General features: G+C 36.5%; 5 protein-coding genes across 10 annotated transcripts; 4 read left to right on the top strand and 1 right to left on the bottom strand.

Annotated features, from left to right (window-relative positions):
* The first annotated feature begins 274 nt into the window (after nt 1-274).
* LOC135160147 (retinoblastoma-like protein 1) lies at nt 275-5,709 on the top strand. Of its 2 annotated transcripts, XM_064116367.1 has the most exons (6): nt 275-545; nt 906-1,437; nt 1,648-1,944; nt 2,220-2,321; nt 2,626-4,478; nt 4,783-5,709. In XM_064116367.1, exons 1-6 carry the CDS (start codon nt 408-410, stop codon nt 4,978-4,980), a joined length of 3,120 nt encoding a protein of 1,039 aa, XP_063972437.1. In that variant the 5' UTR covers nt 275-407; the 3' UTR covers nt 4,981-5,709. The 2 variants fall into 2 exon arrangements, with proteins under 2 accessions (XP_063972437.1, XP_063972446.1); XM_064116376.1 differs by lacking the exon at nt 2,220-2,321 and having other exon boundaries at nt 276-545.
* LOC135160454 (guanine nucleotide-binding protein subunit beta-5) lies at nt 5,040-8,517 on the top strand. 3 transcript variants are annotated; one of them, XM_064117007.1, is made up of 4 exons: nt 5,040-5,181; nt 6,223-6,385; nt 6,796-7,409; nt 7,826-8,517. In XM_064117007.1, the coding sequence occupies exons 1-4, from the start codon at nt 5,149-5,151 to the stop codon at nt 8,153-8,155; spliced, it is 1,140 nt and encodes a 379-aa protein (XP_063973077.1). In that variant the 5' UTR covers nt 5,040-5,148; the 3' UTR covers nt 8,156-8,517. The 3 variants fall into 3 exon arrangements, with proteins under 3 accessions (XP_063973077.1, XP_063973096.1, XP_063973087.1); XM_064117026.1 differs by lacking the exon at nt 5,040-5,181 and adding an exon at nt 5,903-6,060; XM_064117017.1 differs by lacking the exon at nt 5,040-5,181 and adding an exon at nt 5,904-6,060 and having other exon boundaries at nt 6,154-6,385.
* Nucleotides 8,518-8,983: 466 nt separating this feature from the next.
* LOC135160310 (ubiquitin carboxyl-terminal hydrolase 14) lies at nt 8,984-11,782 on the top strand. 3 transcript variants are annotated; one of them, XM_064116742.1, is made up of 6 exons: nt 8,984-9,172; nt 9,265-9,443; nt 9,798-10,241; nt 10,407-10,667; nt 10,746-11,040; nt 11,192-11,782. In XM_064116742.1, exons 1-6 carry the CDS (start codon nt 9,157-9,159, stop codon nt 11,461-11,463), a joined length of 1,467 nt encoding a protein of 488 aa, XP_063972812.1. In that variant the 5' UTR covers nt 8,984-9,156; the 3' UTR covers nt 11,464-11,782. The 3 variants fall into 3 exon arrangements, with proteins under 3 accessions (XP_063972812.1, XP_063972804.1, XP_063972820.1); XM_064116734.1 differs by having other exon boundaries at nt 8,985-9,172; nt 9,768-10,241; XM_064116750.1 differs by lacking the exon at nt 8,984-9,172 and having other exon boundaries at nt 9,302-9,443; nt 9,688-10,241.
* Nucleotides 11,536-14,161, bottom strand: LOC135160705 (uncharacterized). Its single transcript, XM_064117561.1, has 2 exons — nt 12,798-14,161; nt 11,536-12,662 (listed from the first exon to the last, which is right to left on the bottom strand). Exons 1-2 carry the CDS (start codon nt 12,985-12,987, stop codon nt 12,475-12,477), a joined length of 378 nt encoding a protein of 125 aa, XP_063973631.1. The 5' UTR covers nt 12,988-14,161; the 3' UTR covers nt 11,536-12,474.
* Nucleotides 12,046-21,671, top strand: Src42a (Src oncogene at 42A). The gene is made up of 7 exons (XM_064116706.1): nt 12,046-12,248; nt 14,169-14,510; nt 15,104-15,225; nt 15,357-15,520; nt 17,752-18,079; nt 18,933-19,268; nt 19,532-21,671. Exons 1-7 carry the CDS (start codon nt 12,187-12,189, stop codon nt 19,738-19,740), a joined length of 1,563 nt encoding a protein of 520 aa, XP_063972776.1. The 5' UTR covers nt 12,046-12,186; the 3' UTR covers nt 19,741-21,671.
* The last annotated feature ends 287 nt before the right edge of the window (nt 21,672-21,958 follow it).

Raw genomic sequence — 21,958 nt, 5'->3', positions numbered from 1 at the left:
CGCGCACCACGTAATACCGAGTACTGATACGCACAACAAAATAGATCCTTCAAAATAGTACTTTTAAACTAGTATTTCAAGATAGAGAAATATTTTATTGTGTTCATAAATTAGTACGAAAAATGTCTAAATTGTTCCGGATATTTGAGCTTTCCTCGGCACTTCTGAATAGAACAATGGGGATGGAAAACAATAGTTGTCTTGGTTTCCCGCCAATATGGCAAATATGGCGGTGATTGAGTGTTTCCCGCCAAGTGGATGGGGTGGGATTGTCCCATGGCGCGCAGGGACCAGCGTGCCTGCTTAGTTCACAGTTCACCATTCACTGTTTGTAGTCATTCTCGACAGTATTTTGGTTGTTTTGTTTACATTTAATACACGTGAAAGTATCAATTTCAGAATAAAAAATGGGTCAATCGGACGATATTGAAGATTCTACTTACAGTAAACATCAGGATTTGTGCCAAAAACTTAATATGGATGCAACGGCTGCATCGGAAGCTTGGAAATCTTACTCAACTATTCGTCAAAATTACACACTCGAGGTATTTATTTATCATATATCATTGATTGCACGATTGTTGCAGACTTGGAGAGGATATATTTTTCTTGGCTCTCGTCTTTTAATATTAATTTCATAGTTTTCACTGGTTACACAATATTTGTGGTTAATGCTTGCAACTCCATTTACATTCAACTTTGTATAAGTGTCATGTAGAGGTGCTGTGTGTACATGATCATCATTTTGTCCTTCAACAATAACAAATTTCCCATTTCTTGGAAACCTGTATTTGACTTTCAAAGATGAGTGTTATATCGATCTGTTGCTATAAATTGCGACACTTCTAATATTTATTGAAAGTGAGATGGTTATAAATTGATATGTTATTTGATCATTCCAATAGGGCAATCAATTGCATTGGATTGGCTGCGCCTTGTACGTGGCCTGTCGTGAGTCCTCTACTCCCACTGTAGGAAAACCAGGCTCCAACGTCGAGGGTAATTGTGTGTCGCTAACGCGTCTCCTCGGACTCTGCAAGTTGTCTCTCATCCAGTTCTTCAATAAATGTAAATCATGGGCGGACATGGCAAATATGCCTCAGAGTTTTCGCTCTAAAATCGATAAAATTGAGCGAAATTTCAATGTTTCCATGGTGATTTTCAAAAAATATCAGCCAATCTTTACTGACATATTCAAGAACCCAAGTGAGGATAGTTCAAAACCCCCAAGACCAAGAAGACACAAGGCTGTACCATGCACACCATCCAGAGCCTTTGAATTCTGCTGGACCCTATTTATCTGCGTGAAAGGAGAATTCCCAGATATTTCGGATGATCTTGTTAATTCCTACCATTTGTTATTAGTATGCTGTGATTTGGTCTATAGCAATGCATTACTTGCTAATAGAAAAGATTTACTGAATCCCAATTTTCCAGGTAAGATATAGAGTAAAATGTTAACTAATTGCCCTTATTATTGACATGCTGGAAACACTCCAGAATTCTTTCACAAGGTCTTGACACCTGGACTATCTAATAGTAAAAATAAATATCAGTCGACTGAAAATAAAGCGTGGGCAACAGGTCCATTATTTGTAATATTATTCACGAATTGTATACCAAAGCAGCGAACTATTTACTTTTCAGGTTTACCATCTAACTTCACCGATGATAATTTCGTTCCTCCCAAAACGGCAAACTGCATTGTACATCTGTTATGTGAACGTCATGAAGCTATTGGAGTCGAGGCCAAAGTTATCAAAGAATACACCTTGAGGAATCACTTGAACAAGCTCTTCAATGAGCGGATTCTTCGTGGAGAACAGTCGAACTTTTCGGGGATCTTGGAGGCTCTTAATTTTGATGGCAACAACAAGGCCATCAATAGGGCGTACGAACAACACGTACTCAAAGTTGGGGATTTCGATGAGAGAATATTCTTAGGTATGTGAAACAGAGAAAAACAAAAAAAGGACTCGGCAATCATGTGTTCACTCTTCTTTTGTTTCATCGGGCACTTTTTTTCTCAGCGGTTAGAGGATTTGAGGAAAAACCTAAATTCTTTACAAATCCCTTACTACCAAATTGTGCATGTTTTCCACTTATTAATCTTGGAACTGGAGAACATATCTTCTATTTTATTTGATTTTAACATTTCCATTTTTATTTTAATCCCGAACTTGTGTTTGTTTCCTTTTGACGGATGTATGATAACACAGCCGAGTGGAGGAGAGTGAAACATATCGGATTGTTGGGTATGGAAATTGTTGGCGAGGACATTGCCACTCGGGCAAAAATTCCGAGACGTTTGGCAATCAGAGGTGGGTTTTTACAAAAAGTGAACAACTAAATAAATGAAGAATGAAATAAATAAATAATGGCATTGAATGGTTGTGATGGGAAATCATTGATAATAGGAAAACGGGCAATTATTATTTTCATCGTTCACAACATATATTTTTTCAACTGTCAATCTAAATATTTTTGAAGGTGAAGCAATCAGAGTCATTAACGGTATTTTTTAACAATTGAAGCACCATTGTGGTTTTTTGTTCAAATACAATGTTTTCATCAATTCAACATTAATTCTAGTATTCAATGTTTGATGAAAGCGTTAATTTGCAGGGCCCAATGCCAGTGAAAACATTGGCTCTCCTGATAAAGGATTGAACGTGTCTGATTTGCATGAGCAAATGAAGCGAGAACAAAACCACGTGAGAGATCTGGAACCATCAACTCCTTTGACTGGCCGACAATACCTTATGACAAAAGACATGGCAAGTGTAACACCAGTGGCAACAGCAACCCAGAGTGTAAGTCGTCTTCAGGCACTTTTAGCGAGACGTCAACCAGCTCCAAGTGACGTTTTACTCGATATGTTGAAAAGCTGTACAACAGACGTTAGCAGTCTCGTTGAGAATAAAGTCAAAGAAATTGGTGAACGTTTCTGTGCTACATACAGCCAGAATTCTGATGATGATACATCGAATCTTGATTTTAGTAAGAAGAGACTGATTCTCGCTCAGACCCTATTCTATAAGGTACTGGAGAGAATTTTGACTGATGAAAAGAGGATTAAGCCTGATTATGACATTACAAATCTATTGACCAATGAGGTTTTCTTACAATGTCTGTTCGCATGCTGCTTGGAAATTGTCATTTGGTCGTATAAGAATAAAGATCGAACATTTCCGTGGATTCTAAATGCACTCAATGTTGAGCCCTACAATTTTTACAAAGTGATAGAAGTCATTGTTCGAGCTGAACAACTGGCTAGGGACGTCGTCAAACACTTGAATGACATTGAAGAGAAAATCCTTGAATCCCAGGCATGGAAGTCCAACAGTCCTCTTTGGCAAGCTATTGGAAATACTCCTGGAGGTGTACCGAGTTGTGAAGAGGTCTCTCTACCTGGTACTTTAGATTCCGTCGATCCAAATACACCAGGACAGCCGGTGCTTCGTAGACTTGCCTTGGACAGGGGTACCACTCATCATGATGTACACCAAAGTCCAATATCAACAGCATCAGAGAGATTTCAGTCGCCTGTTACATCATCGGGTGTTGTTAAAAAACGCCTGTTCAATGACAATACAGGTCGAGTCAGTGGCCAGAGCCTTCTGAAAGATAAAATACCCCATAAGGTTGTAATTGACGGAAGCTCAAGAGTTTACTTGGCTGTTTCACAAGCTGATCAGGCTAATGTATCTAGAGTACAAAATTCACTGGCGTCCAATATACCTCGTGATCCTTCCAAGCCCCGAAAGACTGGTTCCGTTGCCCTCTTCTTCCGTAAATTTTACAATCTCGGAGCAATACGCATGCAGAATCTCTGTAACTCCTTGGCAGTGAATGATGTTGATCTGAAGAAAAAAATTTGGACGATTTTTGAATATTCTGTCAAAGAACGCACTGAACTCATGAAAGACAGACATCTTGATCAGATTCTCATGTGCGCTGTTTATGTTGTTTGCAAATTAGCTCAAATTGAGAGAAATACCTTCACCGAAATTATGCGATGCTACAGATTTCAACCACAAGCAGAGTCTCACATTTACAGATCGGTTTTAATATCCAAAGCCAACAGAAGTGAAAGAAATATCACTGATAATGAGTCCCAGAGTGTAAATGGTGATGTTGATTCTACTATTGAGAATCAAAACACTAATGCACCTCCAACACCCTCCAATATGGCTGGCACGTCTCAGACATTTGGTGATGAAATACGGGGCGATTTAATTAAATTTTATAATGCTGTTTATGTACCCAAGGTCAAGGAATTTGCTATCCTATCACGTGGTAACAATTCTACACTTCCGTTGAGTCCATTACCCAGAAGCAAGCCCTCGATGAATTCGCCAGTGAGGCATGTCACTCCCAGTGTTGTCACACGAACTCTTGATCCGAAAGCCGTCACTACACCAGTGGCTTCTGTAGCACCTCCACTCAGCTACTGCTTCAGTCGCAGCCCCGCTAAGGTCAGTTATGCCCTTTTTTATCCTCCTTTCCTTATTTTCTTCACCGAGATTGAGAGATAAACGACCAACTTCTCGAGAAAGTTTTGATCAACAGAATTGTGAGTTGATAATGATAAGAAATACCAACGTTTCATTCGTATTTTAAAGTCATTAAAGAATAAAATTTTGAAGAAGGCTAATTGAATAAGAAAAAAAATTGAAGACAATTAAGACGCGTTCGAGATCTTTACTGTTTTTCTCTCAATGTATATGGAATTGGAATTACATCACATCACATTTATTTGAATTTATTTATGTCCTCTAGGCTTTGGAGGCTATCAACAGGATGATAATTTCCGTTGATTCAAGAAAACCTGTTGGAAAACGCCTGCTCTCAGATGATATGGACGTGGATCAACGGCCCACTGAGAACTGCTCCCCAACGAAGAAAATTACGACGGATCCATATCTAGCGAAAAAACTGGAGAATATTATCGGCGAACGACGAACACAAAATCAGTAAAAATAGAATTCATAACCTCCGAGTTGACGAATGTTAACCGATAACACTTTAATACTATTCAACAATCTTTTTTAATTCACGTAGCGCAAGGTCTTTAGCATTATGAAAAATCAACTTGATTGGCTGAAATTATTGTTGTGCCGTTGCTGAATTTATTTAGTTGAATTGATGAAAGAATGGGTGCTCTTCTTCGTGCGTCTTGTAAGCAGTTTTTTTTTCTACTAGAATAGATAAGAATTAGGGTGATATATGAAGTTATGAAATATATAAAGAGCAAAACAAATATTTTGCCTGTGACACTACTCTTGATTGATGAATGTGAATTAATCACTGAATAAGTTTAAGAATTATGAATTACTTGATTTACGACATGTGGTGACACTGTACGTATTCCAAAATGCAATTGTATGCATTTAACCATGCAATTTGAGACCCTGTATTTTTTTTTCTTTTTTCCCATTTTGGATAGGTATTTTCAAAATCATATGTTAAATATTATATGTTGTTTTTGATCTCATAATTGGCTTACCATTTTCTCATTAAAGGTGAAATATATTTCGCAATGAACCGGGAAAATTAATTCTCATAATTTTCCATAATTATTTTATTTTGTTCTTCACACAGTCCTCAATTAAAACGCTGTAAAATGTTTTATCAGGATATAATTATATTTGTTATTATTAGTTTGTACATAGACAAAGGCTTCATAATAAATCATATTAAAAAGAACTTTCTCTTTTGGATATTAAATTCTTCTGTCTATTATTGTCTGCAAGAGATTAATTGGAGGAATTAATTTTTAACAATCGTAGGTTTGTTTTATTAAATACTGGGGGCAGGAAGTGTCTCGTTATCGATAGGGCGTGAGAGCTTGTATGTGTATCAAACAGTCAGCTGAAAGCAGTTCACAGACGCGCGCGTCGAAGCGAACAGACGCTGCTGCGCGTCGCGACGTTGCACCGCGAGTGTTCTCCATTAGTTCATCCTGGACATATATTTTCATATTTTCCTTGATTGTCACAACACTTGTAGTGTTGCTAATGTAAAGAAGAATGTGGCAGGGTTTACAGACAATCTAAGGTGAGGGATAGCAATGATAAGCTCTGGTCAGTCAGGTTTCCGTGAATGAAATGTCAGTTATCGATGCGTATTGATTGTCATTGTTATGCACAGGACGAGTGACCTCTCTATCGTAGTAAAACGAAATAAATTTTTTTCTTTCTTGTTCACTGACATTATCAGAAGGCAATAGTGCGGATTTTTTTCTTTTCTCCTGGAGTTGAGATAGAGTTGAAAAATATGGATTCGGCAACCGAGGGTGAACAGATTGAAAAGCTAGAGAAGGAAGCAGAGAGCCTGAAAGTTCGCCTCGACGATGAGAGGAAAAAGCTGAATGATGTTACACGTAAGATTAATTTTGATTTTTCTCTTGTAAAATATAGATGTACTGCATTAGTAAGAAAAAAGTCTCGTTAGAATGATCCTCTATGAGAAAAACCGTTCATTGGAGTATATCGAATTCCAAATGTACACAATCCTGATGATTGATGACATTGTCCGTGTGTTTACTATAACAATTTAAGGGATTCACCATATCTCAAACATAAAGATATTAACTGAAATCTCAGTGTCGAAATTCTAGAATTATTTTTCTTTTAGTAGTTGATTTTTTTTGGTATTTCTGTAATTTGTTTGTTTTTATGTTATTATGCAGTTCCTATCTTGAAAGAAAAGGATCTTTTGATCAGCGATCTTTTCAGATTAATTTTCCACTACATGTCATTAAAAATGGCCTTAATTACTATATGATTCCAGTGTCAGAAGTGGCAGATAGACTGCAAACTATTAATTGCATAAATGTAAAGCCACGAAGGGTGTTGAAGGGACATCAGGCAAAAGTCTTGTGCTCTGATTGGTCACCAGACAAGCGTCATATAGTCTCATCTTCTCAAGATGGCAAAATGATAATTTGGGATGCATTTACAACGAATAAAGAGCACGCTGTTACAATGCCCACAACTTGGGTAATGGCGTGTGCATACGCACCTACTGGAGCTCTTGTGGCATGTGGTGGTCTTGATAACAAAGTCACTGTCTATCCACTGAGTCTCGAAGACGACGTGACAACGAGAAAAAAAACAGTGGGCACTCACACCTCTTATATGTCATGCTGTGCATTTCCCAACAGTGACCAACAAATTTTAACCGGCAGTGGAGACAGTACTTGTGCACTGTGGGACGTAGAGAGTGGACAGTTGCTCCAAAATTTTCATGGACACTCGGGCGATGTCATGTCCATTGATTTGGCTCCGAGTGAAACTGGTAATACATTCGTGTCTGGAAGCTGCGACAAAATGATTCTCATTTGGGACATGAGGAGTGGACAGTGTGTCCAGAGTTTCGAGGGACACGATTCCGATGTTAATTCTGTAAGTTCAATATTTGAGAAAAATTGAAAATGAACTAGATCTGCCATGAAACTCAAGTTATCATACGGTTAACAATACTCATTTCCGTTAACGAAACTGGCTGACAAAATATAACCCGATATAACTTTGAAAACTAATGTTTTTTTTTTAATTCAATACTATAAACATTTAATCATTGAAAAAAACCCCAAAGAATCATTCTTGAAGGTAAAGAAAATTGAACCAATTAGTGGATTACTAGTCAAACATTATCGATCAAAATTGGATTCAGCAAAACGAACGAAAAAATTTATAAAACATTTAATACAGTTTTCCTAACCCTCCCATTATAGAAAAAAATTGTCTCCATTTCCCAGAAGAAAAGAATTAGTCGTTGAGTCATGAAAAAGCTCATGCATTTTTATCAATCTTCCAAGGTGAGATTCCATCCAAGTGGTGATGCAGTTGCCACAGGTTCGGACGATGCCACTTGCCGTCTATTTGATCTACGAGCTGACAAGGAAGTTGCAGTCTATGCCAAAGAGAGCATTATATTCGGTGCAAATTCTGTTGATTTGAGCGTCAGTGGACGGTTGTTATTCGCCGGATACAATGACTACACTGTCAACGTCTGGGATACATTGAAATGCCAGCGTGTCGCTCTTCTCTATGGACACGAAAACCGTGTTTCATGCTTACGGGTATCACCGGACGGTACTGCACTTTCCACTGGTAGTTGGGACACTACTTTACGTGTTTGGGCTTAATTAACTAATTTAAAAAATCACCATGGATTGTACATCATAACTTTTAAGGCTAATAATTATTCTCATGAAAAAAGTACCAACGTGCATTTAACTAATACTAAAAAAAAGAATAGACAAAATGTTATTGTAAATCAAACGAGTGTAGAGTAATATTTATGATGAAAATTTCCGCGAAGGAATAGTGATGTGAACATTCATGAAGTTACCAATTTAATTTTGTTTCTGTCGTCAATAGTGGAATATCCGTATTGTATTAGGCTGGCCCTAAGTTCCACGTTTCACAGAGTATCACAGAGTCATTATCTGTACAATAAATTTTATTAGAATACCTAATAAAAAATGTGTAATATAGCAGAACCAAATTTTGTTATAATTTACCATTCCCCCAAATTATTCAATCAAAATTGGAAATCCAACAAAAGTTACGTGGATGTAAGAAATTTTAGATCATCATCATCATGTTTTACCTGAATTAGTAATTAGCGTTGAGCAATTTATTCGGAACCGTCATTACCCACTGCATTCTCTTCTTGATTTTTTCTTGCTTTTTGCATTCATCTTTTTCGAGAATATGATGAGTTTTCGTTTTTAATTTTTTTTTCTACGAATTATCAAAAGTCAACTGTAAAACTCATCTCCTCAAAGTCAAAAACTGTTCCGCTTTTTTTTATAAAAAAAATGACTAATGAATAAATAACTTGATTGGAGAAAGAATCAATAACGTATTTTTTAAACATCCATCTACACTGCACCCCAACCACGTGACATTCTCCAGTGATTCTGGCAAGCTCCGCTGTGGGGCATTCACGTGTCAAAATATGTATCTGTATAAGTGTGTGCATGTGTGTAACATGACTTAGTCAATTTATACCATTGAAAGTGCATGGGAATAAAGCGAAAAAAACGAAAAAATATAGATAATAATTGACTAGTATTAGTTGAGCCGGTAAAATTATCCAACGATTTCTCTAAAACCGTTTTATTTGAGTACCAAAAGGAAAATGCCCCAATACACAGGTAATTATTCAAGATTTCACTTGGATACAATTCTAACCTCAAACTTGATTATTTATCAAATATTATCTCCTGAAAAATTTGTCTAAATTCAGTTAAAGTCAAATGGGGAAAGGAGTTATTTCCAAACGTAGAGGTGAATACCGATGAGGAGCCAATGCTGTTCAAAGCTCAACTATTTGCACTGACTGGAGTACAGCCTGAGAGACAAAAAGTTATGCTAAAGGGTATGACACTGAAGGACGAGGATTGGGGGAATATCAAATTGAAAGATGTAAGTAGTTTGTTCCCCGAATATTTCCCAGAAGGATTATTTAAATAAATACTTAAATGTGGTAATGAGGATTTATTTGACGTCTGTGTCTCATACATTTTCCTACAAAGTTTTTCAGAAATAAATAACAAGGTATTAAAAAGCCCTCAATATGTTTCTTGGGTATGAACGCTTGTCCTTATTTTTTCGGATCCAAAAATTCCATAAAGATTTTAATAGTTAAGCCACTATTTTTTTATGACAGTCGTGCAATGAACCTGATCCTAAACTTGACCTCGTTATCCTGTTGTAATCTTGACGACGCCAATAAAATTAATCTGACAGGGAGTAACAGTATTGATGATGGGCTCTAAGGAGGAGGACATGCCAGCTGAGCCAATCGAGAAGCCCATATTTGTAGAGGATATGAATGAGGCGGAAATTGCAACTGCACTGGACTTGCCTGCTGGTTTAACGAATCTAGGCAATACTTGCTATTTAAATGCCACTGTGCAGTGTCTTAAAACAGTTCCACCACTTCGTGAGGCGTTGAAAAATTTTCCCGGGGGATTTGCCTCAGTTGGAGGCATTTCTCTTCCATCACTAGGACCAGCCCAATGTATAACAGCATCCCTCAGGAATCTTTATGAGGCCATGGATAAGGGAGCATCACTTCGACCTATTGTTCTTGTGCAAATGATGCATTTAGCATTTCCAAGATTTGCTGAGAAATCAGAGCATGGGGGTTTTCAACAGCAAGATGCCAATGAATGCTGGACTGAACTTGTGAGAATGTTGCAGCAGAAATTACCCGCTGAGGTACAAATTAATTTATTTATCAAACTCTTGACCCCAAAATTATTTTAATTACTTTGATTGGGAATTTTGATAGTTCATGACCATTCAACACACCCGTCACAGCAGCAGTTCAGTCGAATTTTCATAATTGTGTCTGAATATATATTTTTTTTTCATTGTTCTCAGGCTAATCCAAATGCCGGAGAGAATGCTCCCAAACCATCATCTATTATTGAACAATACTTTGGAGGGACATTTGATACAGAATTAAAATGTGTTGAAACTGAGGATGAGGAGCCAACAAAAGGAAAAGAGGATTTTTTGCAATTGAGCTGTTTTATATCCAACGATCTGAAGTACATGCATTCAGGCTTAAAGAATAAATTGCAAGAGCAGCTCACGAAAATGTCATCGACACTTGGAAGGGACGCTGTTTATACAAAAACGGTAAACTTTTTAAATTGCCACTCAATGAAACGTATAATAATCAATTGCATATTAATCATTTTCAAATAATTATTTCAGTCCAAAATTAGTAGATTGCCAGCTTACCTCACTATTCAATTCGTTCGTTTCTTTTATAAAGAAAACCGAGCAACAAATGCCAAGATATTGAAAGATGTTAAATTTCCAATGGAATTTGATGCATACGATCTTTGCACTCCAGAACTACAGGCTAAATTACTGCCAATGCGTGAAAAATTTAAGGCACTTGAGGATAAGAAAGTGGAAGAGGCACAGCGTATGAGAGACAAAAAGGAAAAAGGACAAAATGAACCGGAGGAAAATATGAAGACGGAATCTTTCTGTTTTCCTGAGGGTAACTATATATATATATAATTATATACTTAAGTTATGTATTAGGCACTTGATGGAAAGCCCCGGCTGATGGTCACTTCAACTTCTTTGGCACTCGCACAAAATATTTTTTTAAATGAATAAAAAAAAATAATATTCTTTTTTTTATTTAGATTTGGGCTCGAATAACAGTGGTTATTACAGACTCCAAGCTGTACTTACCCATAGAGGCCGTTCCAGCAACAGCGGTCATTATGTCGCATGGGTGCGTCAAAAAGGTAACTCATGGATTAAATGCGACGACGAGACTGTCAGTGTGGTAAGCAACGAGGAAATATTAAAACTCAGTGGAGGTGGTGAGTGGCATTGCGCTTACGTTCTTCTATATGGACCGAAAATTCTTGAAGTGCCAATTGAGACTGAGGAAGGCAGCAAGGCAGAATAACTCAAAAGGGAACCAATGATATACCGTTGATAAATTGAAATTCATAACGAACCGCTGGAGAAAAAGACAAAAAAACGGTTCGTGCATACCGATCATTCACCTAATATTACAACTGAACTGGTTGGGATAATTTCATTCATTCATTGAGTGCAGAACGACGAAACGATGTTCTCGCAATTTCAGAGGCTGTCTGAGCGCGGTAATAATGAGGCGAATCGACTAATAATTCACAATTTATTATCATTATTTTTCAATAAATCGATTTTGTTAATCGATGTGTTCCTTTGTAATACTAAAGAAATGAAAAATGACAAGAAAAGGTATGGTTTTTCATTCAATTCCCAAAGATTTCCCACAAACCGAGCATGCGATATTATATTTTACATTTACTCACGACAATTGTCCTTTTCCCGTGTTACCATTCCCGCTCTTAAAACGTCCAGTCATTTGGTTACATAAAACAAACACTCAGATCAAAAATTGCAAAACGCACTGTGCATTCTGTCTTAATAACTTGAAATTAGCAGTCAAACAAAAAGGTCATTCATGCCTACACTTGAACGTGAATAATCTTTCATCAATCTAAAACGTAATCAGTCAGTGGATGGACGTCCGCGAGGCTATACACAACTCTCATCAGCCCTCCGTAGTATAGAGTAAAAATAAAAATCCTATTACCGTATAACCAGCAACTTCTCAACAGTATCCGAATGTGCAACAATAATGAACGCAAAATTCTTGAAGCCCAAGACAATTCGTAATTTCTTCATACGTCTGCTGAGAAGGTAAAAAAAAATCTTATTGCCACTGTTGGAGATCAGAAGCGATAATTATTGTTGTATAAACCGAAACGATCAACTCACGTGATGCATCGACTACAATAGTATTTCTCGGTTAATAACGGCTGATGCAGAACAAAAAAGAAAACACTAAATAGGACAGTAATACAGAAAGCACAGTATTGTTATTTTTTTTCCAGACTATTAGATATGTGGATTGAATGACAATTATTTATATTTTGCAAATTCCAAGTCTGGAATCGCGTGCGCAATTAATTTCTCTTTTCGAAAAAAATCCTGCGAATCCTTTGAGGAGGAGAATAAAAGTGGACGACCTCCCTGAGATCCTTGTCGAAGGGAGGCTGCGTGATGTTAAAAGGTAAACGGCGTTTTTTTTCATAGTCTCACACACTCTGAAACCTGAAATGAGAAAAAAAAACGGTAGAAAAAGCCTTCGAACATTTGCGTGCGTCACGATACTTCCATATTTTTTGGAGCGAAAGAGCGTTTAGAGAGAATAAAAGAGACCAGCGATAAAACTCATTGCAGAAATACCAAAAGCATAGTAGGAGTGTAAAAACCCATCCGAAGGAAAAGAGAAAAAGAGATAAATAAGTAAAACTGAGTAGTCAAAGGCATTGATAAGTCGGATGTAGGTGTGTGTGTTGGTGTATTCGGGCGAGCTCGGCTCGTCAGCGTCGAACAAGTGCGAACGTGCAGCGGTTGAATTCCTATCCCCAGCCATTCCTCTCCACTAACCGACCACCCCGCTCCCTCCCTGACCGTCCAATGCCTCGCCTCGTCCGTAGCTTCTCGTAGAAGGCACAAGGCAGCACATCAGTTGGCCACATTCACTATGGGTGTTTTCACCTCGGGCTTTTTCCGATATTGCCGATTCCATTGAAAAACGTCAACAAAAATCACATTTTTTTCAGTTAAAATGGTGACTCTATATTCCCCTAAAGAAGAATAAAACTGTGCTGTGCAACAAATTAAATTTACCAGTGAAATTTCCCTGTAATTGTTGTCAATCGTGAGCTTAGTGAAGTGGGTTTGGACTTTCCCTGTCTTGTCGGCAAACACAGACACATAAAAGTGCCGTACACACCAGCCCCATCTCCACCATATCCCTTCATTGACTCGACAGTTGGCTTCGTAACAGAGTCTTGGTTACAGCGCGTGTGATTTGGGCGTGTTTTTCTCTCTCTCTCATTCTCCTTTCTCCTCTCATCTCTTGCCCTTTGTCGTGGGTCTGTACATAACCGAGAGTCACGTCCATTGATTCCAAGATTCCTTTTTCGAGACGGCGCATGTGAGCCACTCGTAATTTTTTACCTCTTCCTCGATTATTTTTTCTCCTGTGGGTTCAGTAACGAAGAATGGTGAAATCGTTTTTGACATTGTTATCTTTGTCAACGAGAAGGTGAAAAGGTGAAACGAGAGAAAAAGGAAGTAATGGAGATTCAGAATGATTTTTGGATACATAGGAGCGAGTCTTCCTGATGATTTTTAGCATTTATTGGAGAAAAACAATTGCAAAACCGAAGAGGACTCCTAGGTGATACAGGCCTCAATGTAATGGGAGTCTGCATATTTACCTATGGATAAGATATTAATGGGAATCCATCAGGCGCGTCGGATGCGTGAAGAAAGCGACATAATCAGATCACCCACGTATATTTGTTTGAGAAACGCCCAGCAGCTGTGAATAATAAATATTTTAACCTCATAACAATTAACTAATTTCGTTAAATTCCATTGTTCGGCCATCAGGATAAAGGGACAAACAAAATAAATGTAAAGACTGCTGAATTGAAAACGGATAACTGATTTTATGAGTTTTCCGCTAGTCGCTAGTGAAATTTTATCGCCTAGACGAGAAAATAGATAAAATAAAGAAGAAAAAAAAATGGGTAACTGTTTTAGCAATCCGACAGATCCCGAAACAGAGAAACCTGATAGAATTGGTAATCCAAGTATTGAAGCTGTTGCTTCACAAGTAAGCCCAGTACCAACACCACCGCCTGATCCTATCAGGCCTGTGCCACAGATACCAGATGCTGATGTACCTACGGCCAAAGTATTCATAGCACTATACGACTATGACGCGAGAACAGATGAGGATTTGAGTTTTCGTAAGGGTGAGCATCTGGAGATACTCAATGACACACAAGGGGATTGGTGGTTGGCCAAGAGCAAGAGAACGAGACAGGAGGGATATATTCCTAGCAATTATGTGGCCAAGTTGAAGTCAATCGAGGCTGAGCCGTAAGTACTGCTCCAATTGTCATTTTTATTATCCTTCTATAAAGCTTAAGGGTATTTTACAACTTTGGCTAGTGTTTACCGTTAATTGCTTTTCAACTTTTGTAGTCAAGCTTCTAAGCTTACATTTATATGCCTTTGACTGAAAAACAATTATGAACGATCAATTCATCATACCAGTCGTGTAAAATTTAGTGCAGGATGAAAATAAATTTATACACATCCCAAATGCCACCAGAAATCGATGACATGTAGAAAAAAGGGTTTCTGGGGCTTGTCGTAATTCTGATGATTTTTTTTGAGTAATGCATGTGTTAAATCGGTAGTGCAATCTGTCCCAAATTAATAGATATGTGAATATCCTCAAAGTGATCCTTCAAAACTTTTCTCCATTGCACGTTTAGTGGGTCAATTCAGTTTCAATTCATGATTTATTTATTGCCTTAATTTCATACGTTAGTATGCCGAGTTAATTACTGTATGGTTGGCTGATGGTTTGCAAGAGGGTCACTTTCCCTCTGTTTTTATATATTAATTATTATATTGTTTTAAAAAAAACACACATAGACAGTCCATATTGGTTATTTCCTTCGTAGATGGTACTTCAGAAAAATCAAGCGCATTGAGGCTGAGAAGAAACTGTTGCTGCCTGAAAATGATCACGGAGCTTTCTTGATTCGTGACTCAGAGAGCAGACACAATGATTATTCGCTTTCCGGTATGGATTTTATATTTTCTTTTTTTTCCCCTTCCTTCTCTTCATTCTTCCACCATCATACCCATTACCGTATAAATTGTAGACAATCATACACGTGAATTGATCGATTATCCGTTTAAACTGGTTTTCAGTTCGCGATGGTGACACGGTTAAACATTATCGTATTCGTCAATTGGATGAGGGTGGATTTTTCATCGCAAGAAGGACAACATTCAGAAATCTCCAGGATCTCGTTGAGCACTACAGTAAAGATGCCGACGGCTTATGCGTCAATCTCTGCAAGCCTTGTGTACAGGTAATAAGAAATTAATCGTTATTTCTTTAATAATAAAAATTAACTAGAATGTCTGCATTATCGAGGAATCCACTTAACATACAAATACATTGACTCAATCATTCTTATAACAAGATTATCTGCAAACGTTTTCATTTTATAACACGTGAAAGTTTATTTTTTGCGTGGGACAAATTACCCATGTCGATATGAAATGTAAGTAAACTGCATACAGTGAAATGCATAGTGCGAGGATTTTATGCTGAAGCATTTGGAGACAACAGTATACAGTATTTGAATTTTAAACACCAGTATATATATCAAACAGACATTCGGAGTTTTTGAGTACATAGGGAATATGTGGGGAATTCCAGGTGAAATTATTCGACGGTTGATCCTCACTCTTCTGGGAATTGATTTAGATTTTTCCCACATTTTCTTTCAGCTTTTTTCCATAGTCCACTTCGAGAATATAATTTTTTATTTATTTCTATTTTCTTTTTTGCGTCGTCTTAAAAAATATCGTGACTAATTAAAAGTTGAAACCCGTCTATTTTTTAAATGAGGTTCTCTTTTATTTTTCTTGATATTTTTTCAGCAATTTCTGTAATTGGCAGAAGTATTCTGAGCCATAGGCATTCGTGGGTGGCTTCGGTATATTTTATACTAAATAATTTTGAAACTTTCACGAATTTAGTTGAAACAAATAAATCTCTTGATAACTTTTGTTCAACAGCCATGAACTTTTGTGGCAAATTAAAAATTTTGGCGCGTCATAAATAAAAATCAATTAAAAAAACTGTACTTATTGAAAAAATCTGCACAAAATTAACAGATGGTTTTGCTATTGCTCCAATCGTGAAGAAAATCGATATCAAATTCCAAGATACTGAAGTTCAACCGTTTCATTCGTCCAAGAATACCATATATGTATCAGTCTGACGGCCAGGGATTTACAATTGATCGAGGGATGAAATTCATTGCTGAAAAAGTTATAGATCCTTGACAATCAGAGCAATAAGTATACAATGCATCAGGAATTTATACTTGGAGGTTCGATCTCTGATTAGTCTGTATTTCTTTCTGTTATTGCTTGCCCTACTTCCCGCTGGACTTTCTTGGTAAATTGAATGTCCGAATTATGAAATGTTTTCATAACGAATCAAAAAAAAAAATTTCGTTTGTATTTGATCTCCTTAACTGTATTATTCTGAATCCTTAATTTTATTGATCTCTGTCTTCATCTATTCATTTAATTGTCCACAATAATTCACAACGAAACATCACAGCACAAGCCTGTTTTATATGGAATCATGTTTTAAGAACATTGAAAATAGTTGTAGAATGTTAGAAAAAAAAATGGGGCACAAGATCAAGGGAATGCGTATGTCACAATATCAACGTTTCAGCTATTTCGTCGTCTGGTATTTGCCATCCATCGTGCCTGGTTAAAAGCACACGATGAAATATCGTTGGAACGTATCTGATTACATTTTTTTGTCTTCGTTTGAATGCAACCTGACTATCAAATTCCGAACTGAGAGTGCTTAAAATCAAGAGAAGAAATTGATAATTTATCGATCATTGAGACGGCGAATGAAAAATCCGCGGAGACATAAAGAATATTGAAACTCACAGGATCCATCCAACTGATATATTTTCTGATAAATTTTTAATACTCATTAAACTGATGGACATGAACGAGAGATATTTTTCGTAAAGGACTGCTGAACCGACTGATGAACTTGGTGTTTAATTAATTCATTTTTATACAGTATTTTATTAATTTTAACATCAACAAAAATGGTGCTATCTTTATATAGATTATACCCAACTCTTCCAATTTCTAGTTCTATAGACCTTGAAGTATTAATAATGTTGAACAACAGTATGGAGATATTCTGGAATAATGATGGACTGATGTGGGAGTGGGAATAAAAATTCTGGGAATAATAATGAGAAAGGTTCATTAATTCATCGTTATCACATAATCCTCATCTCTCACTGTGTCTCTGTCTTCACACGCATTTTTTTGCGATTTGCATTGTGCTGTAAACAATTTTCTTCTCTATGAATATTATTTATCTTACTGCTTACATTCACGTTATTAAGGAGCTTCCTAAATGTAGTTTGTACATAATAAGGTGAGAAAAAATTAATATAGGTAATTGCAAACAATGCTGGGCACAATGTTATAGAATAATGATTTTACAATCAGGAATTGACTGGCGCGAATTTGCTTCTGTTCGCAGGTGGAGAAACCCGTGACGGAGGGTCTCAGTCATAGAACGCGAGATCAATGGGAGATTGACAGATCATCGTTGAAATTTGTGAGAAAACTTGGACAGGGACAATTTGGTGAGGTCTGGGAGGGCCTGTGGAATAACACAACGCCAGTTGCCATTAAAACACTCAAACCTGGTACAATGGATCCTAAAGATTTCCTTGCTGAGGCACAAATCATGAAGAAATTACGGCACACCAAACTCATTCAACTGTACGCTGTTTGTACAATGGAAGAACCCATCTACATTATCACCGAGTTGATGAGGAATGGCAGCCTGCTGGAATTCCTTCAAGGTATGTAATAACGAAGAGTAATGAAAATTTTCGAATGACCTGCTGGCACCAGTTTTCAATTTGCTAAGGGGCATCCACTCCTCACAATTAGATGATCTGCATTTTCGAAATTAAAGCGGAAGTTGTTCTCACAGAAAAAAAAAATTAATCAATTAATTAGTGAATTATAATTTCATTGAACTAATATTTTCTTTGGGGCAGGGCTAAACGTAGTTATAAGACTAGTAGAGATACATTCGTCAAATTCTCCTATTGCATATTCTCCGAAGCCGAATCTCATTTTGATATTTTTCTCGATTTTCTTTTAAGCTATATTGATTAAAACATTATCCATCAGTTCACAGAAACTGATTAGAATCAATTGTTTGTTAGCATTTTGTCCTCGGATTGAATGGCCGCGATGAATGTCCTCGTAATCACTTATCAGACTCAATGCAATAGAAATTAATATCATCACCCAGATGAATCTCAATAGCGTTGATTATTCATTAGTTCGAAATTATAGCGCAACAGTAATCCATATTTGGCTGTTTTGGTCCCATTGAAAAACTTTATTGCTCGTTGAAATTATAATCAAAGCTAAATGAACAGCGAAACATTATTTTTCCGCGTGAGATAAAGAAAAAAAAAATATCCCGACAACTTTGACTCATCACGAAAGCCGAGAACCGCGATAAAATAGCAATTGATAACAATCCTTAGCACATCCGGGGAAAGTGGCTCGACAGATAAAAATTATAGAAAATAAGGTTCAAAGAGTTGATTTATATACTTGCACAGGGCAATATATCAGTTAAATAACCGATAGGAATACGTCTATTATGTTCTAATTATTTGTAACAACAATTGACAGGAAAAGGCCGAGGTCTGAAGCTTCAACAATTGATCGACATGTCCGCTCAAATAGCATCAGGAATGGCATACCTAGAATCGCAAAATTACATTCATCGGGACTTGGCGGCTCGTAATGTTCTGGTTGCTGATGGTAATGTCGTTAAAATAGCTGATTTCGGTCTTGCTAGATTGATCAAAGAGGACGAGTATGAAGCTAGAATTGGTGCTCGATTCCCCATTAAATGGACAGCCCCAGAAGCAGCGAACTACAGCAAATTCAGTATTAAATCAGACGTATGGTCTTTCGGTATTTTATTGACTGAACTTGTCACCTATGGACGAATTCCTTATCCTGGTAAGTTTTTTTATCTAAGCAAAATTTTTTTACATCTGTACTCGACTCTCACAGTTTTCATCTTAAGTAAGAATTATTTTTTGATAATCGAATTAACTCAGCGTTACAATGATTGGGGTAATTAAATAGCTTCATAAAAAATGAAATGACCATTTGTGAGAGGAAACCTTGTTCTAATAATTCATACAGATACAGGGGTGGAGTTTTCTCTTTATGAAATTTGACTTTCTATGAATGAATAAAAACGATTAAAAATTTCCTAGGCATGACAAATGCTGAAGTATTGCATCAAGTGGAGCACGGCTACAGAATGCCGTGTCCACCAGGTTGTCCAACGGCTCTCTATGACATAATGCTCGAGTGTTGGAACAAGGATCCAATGAAGAGGCCGACATTCGAGACCCTCCAATGGAAGCTCGAGGATTTCTTTACAATGGAGAGCTCTGAATACAAAGAAGCATCCGCGTACTGAGTGTTATTCATCAATTCGAAAGCATCATATTGAAATGCCATTTTTTTTTCTCCAGAACAAAAGCATTTTAAAATATAAAACAACAACGTAGGAGAGAAAAAAATTGATAACTAATCGTTGAAATAGTGTCGTTTATTTTTCTAACGTCGTCTTTGTTCATTTTATTGGTTTTAAAATCATTCTGGCTGCCATAGGTTTGAAGTGAAAATGATACTATTATTATTTGTATTTGAAAGAATCACTTGCACTTGGATGGTATCGTCAGAAATGGAAATTTAACATTGAAAAACCAGTGTACATGAGTTTTATATTTAAACTTGAAAAGATAGCGAAACGCCTCTTGAAACCGGTCTACATGAGATCAACGCGGATGTATATGCACCCGGGCCGGATGCACTTCAACCATTGGTGATTGCTCGGAATTTTAATGGTGATATCATCGCTTCCAAGTATGAAATATCGTAATGTAAATCCAAAACTTCAAACTGCACTGTTTAAGAATTAATTTTCGTTGTTTAATCTACAAACTAATGTGAGAATTTCCAAAGTTCATAAAAGTCGTTTCATTCAACCATTTATGTAAATGTAATCTCCTTATGTTCGATATAATTTTTAACCGGTCCGTCCAAATGGCAAGACACGGCGACGGTCAATAGCAGAAAAATAGAATAACTCTTGCCTCAGTTTTCATTTCAATTTCATTTTTCATGTGCTTACAATCATTTCATCAGAGAGATTTGATATAAAATGATGAATATTGTAATATTTTAAGTGTTCACGGAAAAATAAAAATGAGATATTCACTGGTGAATAGAAAATAAGATATCACAGGTAGAGAATCTACGATACCTTAAACCAATTCATCAATTTCGAAATGTGAAGGCTTTCCTTCAATTCCAGACAAGTTCTATATTATTGCCTTTTTTTCTCCTTGGAGTCTATGGTGCCCGTGTTTATGTACAGTCATGATTTTTCAGCAAGACATGAAGGAAGAGGAGAAAGAAAATGAAAAAAAAATGAAAAGAGCCCGGAGCAATAGCATCTTAATAGAAACGACAATTTCAAGCATAAGATACCATTGATACATAAATAATTATGTATGTATGTGTGCGTATACATGTAGTATCCATGAGTATAGTATTATACATAGTAGTTGAGAAAATAATGATAATATTTTATATTAATTGTAAAAGGGATGAACAGTTTCCCCAATTATATAGGAACAAAACGAAGATTGAGAGAGCAATACCAATGTTGTTTTGTATACAATTGAGGAGTTATTGAATGATGACGATGATAAAATGTCGTGCAGTGAGACAATTTTCGAATGTTAAATTAGTGGATGCTGAACAACAGCCAAACCACCCTTTGGAGAATTATATTCCTTTAAATCCAAGAACGGGAACTTGCACAACCAAGTAATATTTATCAGTGGTAAGCACGTGCTGATATGAGTGATTAAAAATAACATGTACTTCAGTGCACCGGGTGAAGAGTGAAATAGACTTATGGGTTGCGTTAAATTGATCGCTTAAAATCACAGTCTCAATGCGCAGTTTGTTAATTTACTGATAACTGTTTATTTTACTCACCAAGTGTATCGAGGATTATTGAATCTCCAGGATTTCAAGTTAGGCTAATAAACATAGTCCAATGTTCCCGTTCTTGGCATTACGGAATAATTCGAAGAATTATTGAGAAAACATTATCAAGTGTTTTTCAAAAATGTAGGAACGTCCAAGAAACATCGACGAACATTACATTATACCTTATATATATATATAATTATTTTTAAATTTCCGTCGAGTTTATACTTCCTTTGTCAGTTGGCCTCCTTTTATACTATTTTATTATTATTATTACTATTATTATTATTAATTACTATTATGCATTCATAATAAAAACAAAAATGAAACTATATGAATATTAAAGTATTATTAATTCTCTGCGTGAATCCTTGGACCTCCTTTAAATTATCATGTTATATCTTGACTCGCACCCTATTGTATATTGATCTCTATTTTTCGTACTCTACTTATTGTACATATTGTACTTATTGATTAAAAAAAATGAGAACTAAGCTAATGAAAAGGTCTATCTTCGAAATAAGCTGCTGGAAATTCTGCAATAAATTAGGTCTGTCGTTCTACCCTTGACGTTGTGGGAAGAACCGCTATGAAATTTTACGAGGGTGAAATAATCATCAACTATTGACAGG

This window comes from Diachasmimorpha longicaudata, chromosome 1 (genome assembly GCF_034640455.1).
Source record: "Diachasmimorpha longicaudata isolate KC_UGA_2023 chromosome 1, iyDiaLong2, whole genome shotgun sequence".
NCBI lineage: Eukaryota > Metazoa > Arthropoda > Insecta > Hymenoptera > Braconidae > Diachasmimorpha > Diachasmimorpha longicaudata.
The sequence above is the reverse complement of the archived record's forward strand: the minus strand, read 5'-3'. Positions and strand labels throughout refer to the sequence as shown.

Excerpts from the sequence above, each read along its gene's own strand:
- LOC135160147 (XM_064116367.1), top strand. The coding sequence starts at position 408 with ATGGGTCAATCGGACGATATTGAAGATTCTACTTACAGTAAACATCAG. Across the intron at positions 1,438-1,647 it reads ACTGAATCCCAATTTTCCAG|GTTTACCATCTAACTTCACC; the intron begins GTAAGATATAGA and ends TTTACTTTTCAG. Across the intron at positions 4,479-4,782 it reads TCAGTCGCAGCCCCGCTAAG|GCTTTGGAGGCTATCAACAG; the intron begins GTCAGTTATGCC and ends TATGTCCTCTAG.
- LOC135160705 (XM_064117561.1), bottom strand. The coding sequence starts at position 12,987 with ATGGCTGGGGATAGGAATTCAACCGCTGCACGTTCGCACTTGTTCGAC. Across the intron at positions 12,663-12,797 it reads ACACTCCTACTATGCTTTTG|GTTTCAGAGTGTGTGAGACT; the intron begins GTATTTCTGCAA and ends TTCTCATTTCAG.
- Src42a (XM_064116706.1), top strand. The coding sequence starts at position 12,187 with ATGAACGCAAAATTCTTGAAGCCCAAGACAATTCGTAATTTCTTCATA. Across the intron at positions 18,080-18,932 it reads CCTGCTGGAATTCCTTCAAG|GAAAAGGCCGAGGTCTGAAG; the intron begins GTATGTAATAAC and ends AACAATTGACAG. Across the intron at positions 19,269-19,531 it reads TGGACGAATTCCTTATCCTG|GCATGACAAATGCTGAAGTA; the intron begins GTAAGTTTTTTT and ends AAAATTTCCTAG.
- LOC135160454 (XM_064117007.1), top strand. The coding sequence starts at position 5,149 with ATGAAAGAATGGGTGCTCTTCTTCGTGCGTCTT. Across the intron at positions 5,182-6,222 it reads TGCTCTTCTTCGTGCGTCTT|AAGGCAATAGTGCGGATTTT; the intron begins GTAAGCAGTTTT and ends TGACATTATCAG. Across the intron at positions 6,386-6,795 it reads AAAGCTGAATGATGTTACAC|TGTCAGAAGTGGCAGATAGA; the intron begins GTAAGATTAATT and ends ATATGATTCCAG.
- LOC135160310 (XM_064116734.1), top strand. Across the intron at positions 10,668-10,745 it reads ACGCTGTTTATACAAAAACG|TCCAAAATTAGTAGATTGCC; the intron begins GTAAACTTTTTA and ends TAATTATTTCAG. Across the intron at positions 11,041-11,191 it reads ATCTTTCTGTTTTCCTGAGG|ATTTGGGCTCGAATAACAGT; the intron begins GTAACTATATAT and ends TTTTTTATTTAG.